This window comes from Lepidochelys olivacea (assembly GCF_965140295.1).
Source record: "Lepidochelys olivacea isolate rLepOli2 genome assembly, chromosome: 10".
NCBI classification, from domain to species: Eukaryota; Metazoa; Chordata; order Testudines; family Cheloniidae; genus Lepidochelys; species Lepidochelys olivacea.
In genome coordinates this window covers 72165164-72178673 of record NC_140420.1, presented here as the reverse complement: position 1 = coordinate 72178673, position 13510 = coordinate 72165164, and the positions used below count along the sequence as shown (strand labels likewise).

Sequence of the window (13510 nt, the reverse complement as noted above, 5' to 3'; positions counted from 1 at the left end):
CTCCGTTCCAGTTTTCGAAATGCCAATACCTTTGTCAAAATCTCCCAGGGCATGAAGGACAGAGGCCATAACAGGGACCCGAAGCAGTGCCATGTGAAACTTAAGGAGCTGAGGCAAGCCTACCAGAAAACCAGAGAGGCGAATGGCTGCTCTGGGTCAGAGCCCCAAACATGCCGCTTCTATGATGAGCTGTGTGCCATTTTAGGGGGTTCAGCCACCACTACCCCAGCCGTGTTGTTTGACTCCTTCAATGGAGATGGAGGCAACACAGAAGCAGGTTTTGGGGACGAAGAAGATGAGGAGGAGGAGGAGGTTGTAGATAGCTCACAGCAAGCAAGCGGAGAAACTGGTTTTCCTGACGAACTGTTTCTCACCCTGGACCTGGAGCCAGTATCCCCCGAACGCACCCAAAGCTGCCTCCTGGACCCGGTAGGCGGAGAAGGGACCTCCGGTGAGTGTACCTTTTAAAATACTGTACATGGTTTAAAAGCAAGCATGTGAAAGGATTAATTTGCCCTGGCATTCGCGGCTCTCCTGGATGTACTCCCAAAGCCTTTGCAAAAGGTTTCTGGGGAGGGCAGCTTTATTGCGTCCTTCATGGTAAGACACTTTACAACTCCAGGCCAGTAACACGTACTCGGGAATCATTGTACAACAAAGCATTGCAGTGTATGTTTGCTGGCGTTCAAACAACATCCGTTCTTTATCTCTCTGTGTTATCCTCAGGAGAGTGAGATATCATTCATGGTCACCTGGTTGAAATAGGGTGCTTTTCTTCAGGTGACACTCAGAGGAGCCCGTTCCTCCTGGGCTGTTTGCCTGTGGCTGAACAGAAATGTTCCCCGCTGTTAGCCACGGGGAGGGCGGAGGGTTGAGGGGGTAGCCACGCGATGGGGGGAGGCAAAATGCAACCTTGTAATGAAAGCACATGTGCTATGTATGTAATGTTAACAGCAAGGTTTACCCTGAAAGAGTGTATCCACTGTTTTATAAAATGTGTCTTTTTAAAGACCGCTGTCCCTTTTTTTTCCTCCACCAACTGCATGTGTTTCAATGATCACAGGATCTTCTCCTTCCCAGAGGCTCGTGAAGATTAGAAAGAAAAAAAAACGCACTCGTGATGAAATGGTCTCTGAGCTCATGCTGTCCTCCCACACTGACAGAGCACAGACGAATGCGTGGAGGCAAATAATGTCAGAGTGCAGAAAAGCACAAAATGACCAGGAGGAGAGGTGGCGGGCTGAAGACAGGGCTGAAGCTCAAATGTGGTGGCAGCGTGATGAGAGAAGGCAGGATTCAATGCTGAGGCTGCTGCAGGATCAAACCAGTATGCTCCAGTGTATGGTTGAGCTACAGCAAAGGCAGCTGGAGCACAGACTGCCACTACAGCCCCTGTGTAACCAACCGCCCTCCTCCCCAAGTTCCATAGCCTCCACACCCAGACGCCCAAGAACGCAGTGGGGGGGGGGCCACCGGCCAACCAGCCACTCCGCCACAGAGGATTGCCCAAAAACAAAGAAGGCTGGCATTCAATAAATTTTAAAGTTGTAAACTTTTAAAGTGCTGTGTGGCATTTTCCTTCCCTCCTCCACCACCCCTCCTGGGCTACCTTGGTAGTCATCCCCCTATTTGTGTGATGAATGAATAAAGAATGCATGAATGTGAAGCAACAATGACTTTATTACCTCTGCAAGCGGTGATCGAAGGGAGGAGGGGAGGGTGGTTAGCTTACAGGGAAGTAGAGTGAACCAAGGGGAGGGGGGTTTCATCAAGGAGAAACAAACAGAACTTTCACACCGTAGCCTGGCCAGTCATGAAACTGGTTTTCAAAGCTGCTCTGATGCGTACCGCGCCCTCCTGGTGTCTGGCTATGCGAAACCAGCAGCCAGGCGATTTGCCTCAACCTCCCACCCCGCCATAAACGTCTCCCCCTTACTCTCACAGATATTGTGGAGCACACAGCAAGCAGTAATAACAGTGGGAATATTGGTTTCGCTGAGGTCTAAGCGAGTCAGTAAACTGCGCCAGCGCGCCTTTAAACGTCCAAATGCACATTCTACCACCATTCTGCACTTGCTCAGCCTGTAGTTGAACAGCTCCTGACTACTGTCCAGGCTGCCTGTGTACGGCTTCATGAGCCATGGCATTAAGGGGTAGGCTGGGTCCCCAAGGATAACTATAGGCATTTCAACATCCTCAACAGTTATTTTCTGGTCTGGGAATAAAGTCCCTTCCTGCAGCTTTTGAAACAGACCAGAATTCCTGAAGATGCGAGCGTCATGTACCTTTCCCGGCCATTCCATGTTGATGTTGGTGAAACGTCCCTTGTGATCCACCAGAGCTTGCAGCACTATTGAAAAGTACCCCTTGCGGTTTATGTACTCGCAGGCCTGGTGCTCTGGTGCGAAGATAGGGGTATGGGTTCCATCTATGGCCCCACCACAGTTAGGGAATCCCATTGCAGCAAAGCCATCCACTATGACTTGCACATTTCCCAGGGTCACTACCCTTGATATCAGCAGATCTTTGATTGCGTGGGCTACTTGCATCACAGCAGCCCCCACAGTAGATTTGCCCACTCCAAATTGATTCCCAACTGACCGGTAGCTGTCTGGCGTTGCAAGCTTCCACAGGGCTTTCGCCACTCGCTTCTCAACTGTGAGGGCTGCTCTCATCTTGGTATTCATGCACTTCAGGGTAGGGGAAAGCAAGTCACAAAGTTCCATGAAAGTGCCCTTACGCATGCGAAAGTTTCGCAGCCACTGGGAATCGTCCCAGACCTGCAATACTATGCAGTCCCACCAGTCTGTGCTTGTTTCCCGAGCCCAGAATCGGCGTTCCACAGCATGAACCTGCCCCATTAGCACCATGATGCATGCATTGGCAGGGCTCATGCTTTCAGAGAAATCTGTGTCCATGTCCTGATCACTCACGTGACCGCGCTGACGTCGCCTCCTCGCCCGGTATCGCTCTGCCAGGTTCTGGTGCTGCATATACTGCTGGATAATGCGTGTGGTGTTTAATGTGCTCCTAATTGCCAAAGTGAGCTGAGCAGCCTCCATGCTTGCCTTGGTATGGCGTCCGCACAGAAAAAAGGCACGGAACGATTGTCTGCCGTTGCTCTGACGGAGGGAGGGGTGACTGACAACATAGCTTACAGGGTTGGTTTACAGGGAATTAAAATCAACAAAGGGGGTGGCTTTACATCAAGGAGTATTTCAGGCAGGACTTCCCAGAGGGTTCCAATAAGAAATGGTGCACCTAAGTAATCTTATTGGAACAAGCAGGTTGGTCTGGCCTCTGATTGATACATGGCTAGATTTACCTCGCTGCACCTTCTCTGTGAGTGACTGCAGTGTGACATAGAGGAATGAGTCCCCTAGACGAGGGAGGGGGGGAAGCAAATGAGTACAAAACAAATCTGGTCTATTTCTTGTTTTGATCCACTCCATCTATCTTTTATATCTTTGGCTGGCAGCAGATGGTGCAGAAGGACTGCAAGCCATCCACATCTCATGGCTGCTTGGCAGAGGATAGTGCAGTAGGACTGCTAGCAAACCGTATCGCCTGCCTGCTCACCATAAGATGGTTCAATAGGACTGACTGCAGGACTAAAGAGAATGACCTGGTCAAGTCACTCCAACTTTAGTCCCTACGCACATGTCTGCCCAGGCGCTCCTGGCCGATGTGGCCAGGAGCACCTCGGACATGACGATGACGGCTACCAGTCCTATTGTACCATCTGCTGCCACAAGGCAATGGGTTGCTGCTACTGTGTAGCAATGCAGTACCACGTCTGCCAGCACCCAGGAGACATACGGTGACGGTTACCTGAGCGGGCTCCATGCTTGCCGTGGTATGGCGTCTGCACAGGTAACTCAGGAAAAAAGGCGCGAAACGACTGACTGCCCTTGCTTTCACGGAGGGAGGGAGGGAACGGGGGCCTGACGGTATCTACCCAGAACCACCCGCGACAATGTTTTAGCCCCATCAGAGTGCTCCATTGTGACTGCTCTGGACAGCACTCTCAACTCAGATGCATGATTGTTTGCTGTTGCTCTGACGCAGGGAGCGGCGACTGACGACATGGCTTACAGGGTTGGCTTCAGGGAGCTAAAATCAACAAAGGGGGTGGCTTTACATCAAGGAGTATTTCAGGCAGGACTTCCCAGAGGGTTCCAATAAGAAATGGTGCACCTAAGTAATCTTATTGGAACAAGGAGGTTAGTCTGGCCTCTGATTGATACATGGCTAGATTTACCTCGCTGCACCTTCTCTGTGAGTGACTGCAGTGTAACCTAGAGGAATGAGTCCCCTAGACGGGGGGCGGGTTTGCAAATGAGTACAAAACAAATCTGGTCTATTTCTTGTTTTGATCCACTCCATCTATCTTTTACATCTTTGGCTGGCAGCAGACGGTGCAGAAGGACTGCATGCCATCCACATCTCATGGCTGCCCGGCAGAAGATGATGCAATAGGACTGCTAGCAATCCGTATCACCTGCCTGCTCACCATAAGATGGTTCAATAGGACTGACTACAGGACTAAAGAGAATGACTTGATCAAGTCATTCTAACTTTAGTCCCTGTGCCCATGTCTGCCCAGGCGCTCCTGATCGACCTCACACAGGCGACCAGGAGCACCTCGGACATGACGATGACGGCTACCAGTCCTATTGCACCGTCTGCTGCCACAAGGCAAGGGGTTGCTGCTACTGTGTAGCAATGCAGTACCACGTCTGCCAGCACCCAGGAGACATACAGTGACAGTGAGCTGAGCGGGCTCCATGCTTGCCTTGGTATGGCGTCTGCACAGGTAACTCAGGAAAAAAGGCGCAAAACGATTGTCTGCCCTTGCTTTCATGGAGGGAGGGAGGGAATGGGGGCCTGACGATATGTACCCAGAACCACCCGCGACAATGTTTTAGCCCCATCAGACATTGGGATCTCAACCCAGAATTCCAATGGGCAGTGGAGACTGGGGGAACTGTGGGATAGCTACCCACAGTGCAACACTCTGGAAGTCGACTCTAGCCTCGGTACTGTGGAAGCACTCCGCCGAGTTACTGCACTTAATGCACTTAGAGCATTTTCTGTGGGGACACACACACTCGAATATATAAAACCGATTTCTAAAAAAATGACTTCTATAAATTCGACCTAATTTCGTAGTGTAGACATACCCTCGGGAGGTAACGTGTGAAATGGCTGCCCCAGGGCCTGGAACAGCGGCTTCTAGAGTCCAATGAGTCCGTTTTCCTTCAGGTTTCCTCCTGTACAGGGGCGAGGAGTTTCACGTGTTAACGGTGGCTGGGCTTGTGGCTCACCTGCTTTCCCTGCAGCCCTGGAGGGAGAGGAGGGTGCAGCAAAAACACCATGTGATCCCAGCATGGCCCTAATGGAGAGAGACGTTGGCGGAAGTCATTTGGAAGTCATTTGGATTCACCCCTTCACTTATCGGCTAATAGGCCTCAAAGGGGGGATTTACAGTAATTGGTAAGGACCCTAAAAGAGCGACATACTGCACTGTCCTGGGGTGGATCCTGTAGGAGGGCCAACCTAAAATGCTGCTGCAGGATCCATTTACTTTTGCACTAATTGCATTTTCTCCAACCTCAGCTTCCTGATCCTGTGTGCACAGGCTCTATGACCCTGCTAAGCGCAAGGAAACAGGAGGCTGTGTGGAAACGAGTGTTGAGTAAGATGGGGGCTCTACCAAGGAGCAGCCCCAGGAATCAGGAGGGATAACTGGGGTCACCCCTCCCCCGGCCTGCAATGGCTCAGGCCTCACGTTCCCCTTGGTCCTAAGTGCTTTTGTGGCCCCCATCACCGTACCTAGATGCCACTTAAAAAAAATCTACGATTTCCTGCCCTTCATTTCATGCACCTGCCTTCCCTCTCCTACGTTCCCAGCTGCTGCTTTGCCCCGGGTGCTGCGACAGGCTTCGCTGCTGTCCCACCCCATGCTGCTTGCACAGCCATGGCCCTTGTCCTTTCTGCACTGGGGGGCTCCTACCTCCTTTCATAGGATAATGGCTTGTTCAGTGGGCCTATACATAGAAACCCGTCATCCCGGCGCCTCAGACAGACGCTCCCTAAAGAGGACAAATCCAGGGATTGTTTCCCACTACCCTGATGGCAGAGAGGCTCCCTGGAGAGGATTTGTAATTTCTTTCTTTCTTTCTTTCTTTCTTTCTTCTCAGACTGAAGTGCCCGCTATTCCCTGACCTCCGGCAGTAGCCTGGCGTCTCTTGCTAGAGGGTTCAATGGCTTCAGATGCTTCCCCCCCCCACCCCCTCTTCCCCTTTCTCCAGGAGCTGGTTCGTACTGGTCACATTTTTGCAGCCAGGCTGTTGAGTCCAATTAGATGTGGGTCCCTGACTGCAGTGTGAGAGCTGTGAGGCGGGAGCGGGGCCTTGGGGAGGCCAGGGAGCTGTAGTGGAGAGCCTTAGCCCAGTGTGTGGAAAGGTACTGTCCTGACAGCTGCACCACTCTGGAAGGGGGGAGAGCAACTGCGAATGCTGAGAAGGGCTGATGTGGGTGAAGCAAAGCAAGGATTATGTGTGGGGGGGCAGAGAGCTGTGCCATTCGGGTCTATACAGAAGGGCCCCTCTCCCTGCCTAGGGAAACGCTGCTGTCTAGCAGCTGCACTGAGAAACCTCAGTAGGGAAGCGTCAGCCTGTTGATGTGGTTAATTCTCCCAGACAACGACCCCTAACAAAGTAATTGGTGTTTGCCAGTTTTCTGCAGTGAGCTCACTCCCTGCATCTGTCCACAAGAGCCAAGCAGGGACGCTCCAAGCATCACATTGACTCTCTGAAGTTCATTCCGCCAAGCTGCACCTGGCCAGCTTTGGGGAACCTGGACCCCAGGCAGCAGGGTGGTGTGATGAATGCAGCGCTGCACGGGCATGAACCACAAACCAGCATGCTAAGGATTCAAGGTCCTTGCAGTGGCTCTTTGCATTGTTCCAGACCCAGGCAGGAAGCAAACCTGAGCAGCAGTCAATCGGGGGGCTCCCTCACGGCATGGTGCAGGAGGATTCTTTCACTCTCCTGACAGCCTGGCACTGATGTAGTGGCTGGAGGACAGGGGTGCACAAGAGGGGTGGGCACTGGGTGCCTGGGCAGCATAGAGTTGAATTGAGTCTAATTTCCTTTTCATAATTCTAGGGTTTGCTATAGTGCTTACCTGCAGCCACCTGGCAGACTGTCAGTTCTCCACCCAGCACTGCTGGGTGGGTGCTGATCACACAGGATTAATGTAAGATCAATCTGCTCTAAGGTCACAGCCAGGTGGAAATCAAACAGCTAGCGACTGAAGCCTGCGGCGAGTGCTGACAAAGCGGTTCCTAGCAAGTCAGGCTTCAGCTTTTCAGAAGCTAGCAGGATTTTCCTGGTAATTTTTGTCCTTTTCCTTTTTCGTTATGAAAAATATGTCAGTGTTATCTGAATTGAACTGGAGCAAGAGGGTCAGGTTGCGTGAAGGACCTAGTTTGGTGCGATGGCAAGGGCTGAGATGTGCAAGCTTGGCCACGCTGCCCTAGACACACCCTGGCCTCTCAGTAAAGATCTCTTTCCCACAACGCTGCCTGCCTGCAGCATCCCTCGTTGCTGAGGAACCAGCCCCCACGGCACTAGGATCTGTTTCCGTGGGCTGCAAAGCCAGCAGTGGGTGCACAATGTTGTTTGTATGTAGGCCCTTCGAAAATAGTATGCGTGCCCTTTGGATGCTGTCTCTTGATGTCAGAGCGGTGTGTGTCCATGTTGAGGGTCTGTCCCAGGAACACAGACGAGATACCAGCCTGTTAACATTTCCCCTGCTTCCCCTTTCCCACAGCTTAACTGCCACGTGCGCAGAGAGAAGGGATGCGTGGGGGTGGCAGTGGGGTGACCCTTCCTAGCCTGGCAAAACTGCTGTTTGGCTGAGTGAAGGATCTTTGTGTTGGGGGCTCAGCAGAGGTGCCCCTTCTGGCATCCATGGCCAAACACTGTAGGTCTGAGAGTGAGACAATCAAGCAGTTGGGTTTGGTTTTCATTGCTATTTTGACCCCAAAGAAGGATTCCCCAACCCACCCACCTCGCTTTTGCCCCCTAATTTTTGCTAAGGTGTTTGTGAGTCGCATTTTTGGGCTCGGTCCAGCTCAATGTCTTTCCTGAAAGGACACTCTCCCTCTCTGCTCCTAAGGCTGCGGCAACCCCAAATTGCATTGTTCCCATCGGCGATGGGGCTGCTCTCCAGGGGGAAAACTAATGGGACATTTGGCACCTCAGCCACCCATGAAGACACCCTCAAAACCCCCACCTACATGCCTCCTTTCAGCTTCCATGGCTCTGGGACAGGAAGGCATCATTTTCTGTGTACAGCATCAGTAAATATAAAGGACTCTCGTGGCTTGCTGCAGGGTCTGCTACCACTTTGTGTTTCAGATTTTGTGTGTGTGCAAGAAACAACAAAAGCAGAATAGCCCACAACTTCTAGAGCTCCCATGCTCTGTAGCCCTGTCTGGGGTGGCCGGAATAAAACATAGTAGTTTTAAGAGAGGAAAAAATGGATGTTTTTTCCAGATACAACAGCTGGAGAGTCGTTAGGTGATTGAATGTAGTGACCTAATAATTCGCATCTCTGCAAGCTGTGTGAGCGCCTGTGGCCCGGTTAAATTGCCACAGGATTTTTAATGAACACAAGTGATCAGGACCCACTGTTGCAGCTCATCTGAAGGCTCTTATGCCCAGTGGCACACTGGCCCCTAGTACCACACTGTGGCATTCATTCGGAACTGAATCCACATAGCCAGTTTGTTTGGCATCTCTCACCCTTGTAGTGACCCAGGTCAGATTCTTCTTAGAATGTGACTAGATCAAAAGCTGAAGTGGGGAGAAGGGCAGGTCTGGCCCAGTGCAGTCACCTCTAGAGAGCTGTTCCTCCAGCCCCAGGTGTGAAGGGCTCAGCCTGATGCAGGACTTTCCCAGTCAGCCAGAATTTTAAGCTACAGCAATTTGATCGCTGAGCTTAATGATCCAAAGAGGCAGTCAGACCTGCCAGGAGGAGTTGTAATGGCAGGAAGCCAATACAAGTGTGACTGCACCTCCCCAAGGAACAGCTCCTTCCGTGTCAAGAAATCCCTGGGGAAATCTCAAGACATGCTCCATAGTCATGATGTTGGGGGAAAAAATCAGCTGAAGCTGTTGCATGCGCCAGGGGAAGGAAGTGAGGCGTCCATGTGTCGAGTGAACGAAAGCCAAACTTTCTTCCATCTAATCAGGTTTGTTATTCAGCTGACAAACTCCAAATGGATTAGCTGGTCTCCAATCTTGTGATTTTAATTAGGAAGTCAGCAAGAAATTTAAATAAGTCACCCTTTGCTGGGCTAGGGTTTGCACAATAGCCGATGACGTTAAAGTAAGAGGCGGTGAAGCAGAAAGAAAAGAGAGATTGTCAGGAGAGAAGGAAACTAAGCAGAGCCCTTGATGCCATTCACTACTTCAGAAGCTTGCCTTCCAATCACTTTCCCTCCTGACTCAGCCCCGGTGCGTTCCCATACAGCTTCTCCACCCACTCCCCCCAAAAGCCAGTTTGGACTCAGGGTAAAAGGGATTTGAGGCCCTGCTCAAACATTCTGCTGGCAGTTGTGTGATGTTGGCCCCAATTCCTCGCACTCCCACCTGCAAGAAGGGCGGCTAGCACATCCCTCGGCCCACGCCGCTTCCCGCAGCCCCCATTGGCCTGGGACGGCGAACCGTGGCCAGTGGGAGCTGCGATCGGCCGAACCTGCAGACGCAGCAGGTAAACAAACTGGTCCAGCCCGCCCGTGGCTTTCCCTGGCGGGCCGTGGGCCAAAATTGCCGATCCCTGGTCTAATCAACGGCATGAGAATCTTCCGGCTTCAGTTGCCGTCACCGTGGCCTAGGATGTTGGTCCTTGTACTTGGATACAAAAATGACAGTTGGCACGGAAACGCCAGTCAGAGGGGAGGGGAAGGAGAGGATCATTTTTGGAGTCTGACAATGGTCGCCCCAGTTGTTTGGTGAGCTAGAGGTGAAAGGCGTTTCACAAAAAGCACTTTCATGCTCCTTCCCCTCCACAATTTCAGTGTCATGCTAGCATTAGCTATTGTTTTCTAAAGGGTTAACCCCCCCCCCCCCATTTCACTTACTGGGCTCCTTTTGCTGCTTTTAACTAAGACTCTTTTGTGGCTAGCATCACACTTAATCCCCTAGCAACAGGCTGCAGCTGTCACAGCCACTGGCAATCACTTTTGAATTGCTTTTCATGCCGGAGCAAGAATAAAGACAAAGGAGAACTTCTTTTGTTTTGCTTTGATCAAAACGCTCCACTCTCGAATCCCCCCACCCTTGTTTTTAAAGTGCCAGAGCCAAGGGTAACATTCGAGTGCACAAACAGCATTAGGGCTACAAAATTCCCATTAAACTATAGAGTAGAAATCCCCATTCATGACTACAGTGAGCTGGGTTTACAAGGGGCTCTCTTGTTAGCTAGTTCTATGGACCCCCCTCCAGCTAGTAGCTTAGCATCTCACCAGTATGAGCGTGTTTATCCTCACAACCCCCTGTGAAGTAGGGCCCTGCTATTATTCCCATTCTACCAATGGGAAACTGAGGCACGGAGACACTCAGGCGCAGCTCCTCAAAGGTATTTAGGCACCTAACTCCCACGGGCTTGCCCGATGTCACACACAGACTCCGTAGCTCAGCCAGGAATTGAACTCATGTCTCTTCAGTCTCAGTTAAGTGCTTTAACCACCCTTCTTCCCTATCTAGCAATGGTATCACAGCATCTATACACACAGTGCTGCATTGTTGGATGCTCCAGTAACGGAGAACTCACAAAATTCCTTGCCTAGAGCGACCAGCTTACTGCAATCCTGACCCTGGGGTGTGTGCGCGGCACTAAAGGCGACTGACATACTCCGGTGATGAGGGCTGGCTTAGAACCTCCAGAGAAAAGCAGGAAAGCTATTCCCGAGTAGCACCAGGAACCTGTCCCTATGACAGTGTAGAGCAGGGGTGGGCACTGAGAGCCACATCTGGGAATAGAAATTGTATGGCAGGCCATGAATGCTCATAAAATTGGGGTTGGGGCATGGGAGGGGGTGAGGGCTCTGGCTGGGGGTGGGGTGGGGCCAGAAATGAGGCATTCTGGGTGCAGGCAAGGGCTCCAGCTGGGGGTGCAGGCTCTGGGGTGGGGCTGGGGATGAGGAGTTTGGGGTACAGGAAGGGCTGGGATTGAGGGGTTCAGACAGCAGGAGCAGGGGCAGAGGATTGGGGCATAGGGAGAGGTTCAGGGGTGCAGGAAGCAGTGGCATGTTCCCTTCTCTGGCTCCTGCGTGGAGGTGTGGCCAGGCAATTCTGCATGCTGCGTCATCCACAGGCCCTGTCCCTGCAGCTCCCATTGGTGCGCCAGAAGGGGCCACTGGCATGCGTAGGAGCCAGAGGGGGGCCATTCCGGGAGCTGCGTGGAGCGGCCCCAGACTCTACTCCCCAGCAGGAGCTTGCTTAAAATGGCTGGTGGGCTGTAGTTTGCCCACCCCGGTGTACAGCTACAGTGGTCATTCAACATTCCTCTCAGCCTCATTAGCACCACAGATTCCCCTGACACCTGTGCTGTAATGTGGGCTGACCACCAAAGCTTATTTGACATGTTAGTCCTCTAAGGCCAGAGTCAGGCTCTGAGCTTCTCATTCTTGTCCCTTATTGCTCTCACTGATCGCTGCCCTGCAGAGACAAACAGTGGCAGGATAGCTGTGAGGTTCCTCTGGGTGTGTGCCCGCTCATTTTAGTCTCTTGAGAAGTCAGAACAGCCCCAGCTCATGGGACTTTATTTCCATTCCTGCCAATGACTCATTGCCTTCACCTTGGACATGACACCTAACATGGTACCTGTTTCCCCAACTGTAAAGTCGCAATAATTACAGCTCGCTACGGTTGTGAGCCTAGCTGAACTGCGCAGGGCTGAGGCATCGCTTGGTGCCACCTATACTAAGAACCCTGTTTTTAGTCATAAAGCCCATTTGTTTGGGAAAGAAAACTCACACAGCCCTCCTCTCCCCCCCACCAAGGCTTCCCAGTTTTATTAAAGTTCTCAGACATCGGGGGAGAAACTACAATATTTAAATAAATCAACAATTCAGTCCATTCGTGAGGCAGCTGTGTAAAAAGTGTGTGCTCATCTTTACAGGGAAGGGCGCTCTTCCCTCCTGAAAGGCTTCTGTGTTTGAGGCCATGTCAAGGGTTTTGAGTGCATTGCACTATTTGGCTGGCTAGGCTGCAGCTTAAGCTAATCCACTGAAAACTCAGAGTATGCAAAGGCATGCTGGAGCTGCCATGCCTGTGGACAGCAGTGGTCTGGCTAGGTGCGGAAGAAGCTGTATTCCACGCTGTAAACAGTTATCAAAGAGCCCTAATCCATGATGGGAACAAGGCAGGTCACGGAGAATTAATGGGTACTTCATGTAAAACAAAATGCAGGCTGAGCGCACAGCCAAGTTGTGACTGCCACGGCCTGCGGAGATCAGCCACCAAAACGTTAAGAGCTGCTTATGGTTAATTTATGACCAGCAACAGTGGCCGCTCTGCAGGCTGGGAGCAGGATACAGTAACCTCAGGGTGTGCCAGTACAGGGTGGGAAATGGATGCTTTATCAATATTCCCCTCCCATAATTCACCTTGCCAACTGTGTGATACTTTACATTTGAAGCATCATGTATTAGGCACTGTTGAGGCAGGACACCCTTCTCAATGGACTGAAAAGCAGACCTGGTATGTAATTCTGTGTTCCTGTTCATTTGCTGATAACCCCCCCTTCCCTCCTACGCACCCAGTATTTAGGGGACGTAATAATACAGAGGAACAGCTGAGAGACCTGCTCTGAATGTGCAGCGAGTGTTATCCAGCTTTCCAACATAATTAACCCAGATCCTGACACATTGACAGGTGTACAACGCCTCTCCCCAGCTGCTGTGGGAAGGGAGCTGCCAGGCCCCAGACACACCACAGTAGAATGCGGAAGGAAAATGTTCTCATGTGCACAACAGGTCCCTGCCTCCTTCCTGCACGTTACCTGCCTGTCTGGGGTGTTGGCTTCCTGGGATTTTTTTTTTAGCAACATCAAAGGGCTACCCCTTTAAGTTTCAGCAGCCAGATTCCCTGCCCGGCCACACAAGCAGGTACTTGGGTCACGCAGCTAGGAGTATCTATGCACGGGGCTGGCTCTCTGCTACCTTTCCAATCTGCACAGAGCCCAGCGTCGGATTCTCCAATCCCCGCCTCACTGGCAACAGCCACCCGTCTCCCACTCCCATTCTGAAGTACCCTAAAGACCCGGGATCACCAACTTAAAGCACTCTGCAAAATGAACCGCTTTTAAAAAGCGTAGACCCCTCCCCCGCGCCCCAGTACAGAAAGCACCTCATCGGGTTACTGTGCTGTGTGCTCCTAGGACAACCGAAAACCCTGCTGGGCTCCTAGCACAAACTCCAGAGGAATCAGGC

General features: G+C 51.7%; 1 protein-coding gene across 2 annotated transcripts; it reads right to left on the bottom strand.

The window, feature by feature from the left end:
• Positions 1-1689: 1689 nt before the first annotated feature.
• Positions 1690-6248, bottom strand: LOC311527981 (uncharacterized protein). 2 transcript variants are annotated; one of them, XM_084642500.1, is made up of 2 exons: positions 5184-6248; positions 1690-2999 (listed from the first exon to the last, which is right to left on the bottom strand). In XM_084642500.1, exon 2 carries the CDS (start codon positions 2991-2993, stop codon positions 1869-1871), a length of 1125 nt encoding a protein of 374 aa, XP_084498626.1. In that variant the 5' UTR covers positions 2994-2999; positions 5184-6248; the 3' UTR covers positions 1690-1868. The 2 variants fall into 2 exon arrangements, with proteins under 2 accessions (XP_084498626.1, XP_084498627.1); XM_084642501.1 differs by having other exon boundaries at positions 1690-2996.
• Between the last annotated feature and the right edge of the window lie 7262 nt (positions 6249-13510).

What these genes read in the sequence shown, in the direction of transcription:
- LOC311527981 (XM_084642500.1), bottom strand. Translation starts at nt 2,993, where the DNA reads ATGCAGCACCAGAACCTGGCAGAGCGATACCGGGCGAGGAGGCGACGT.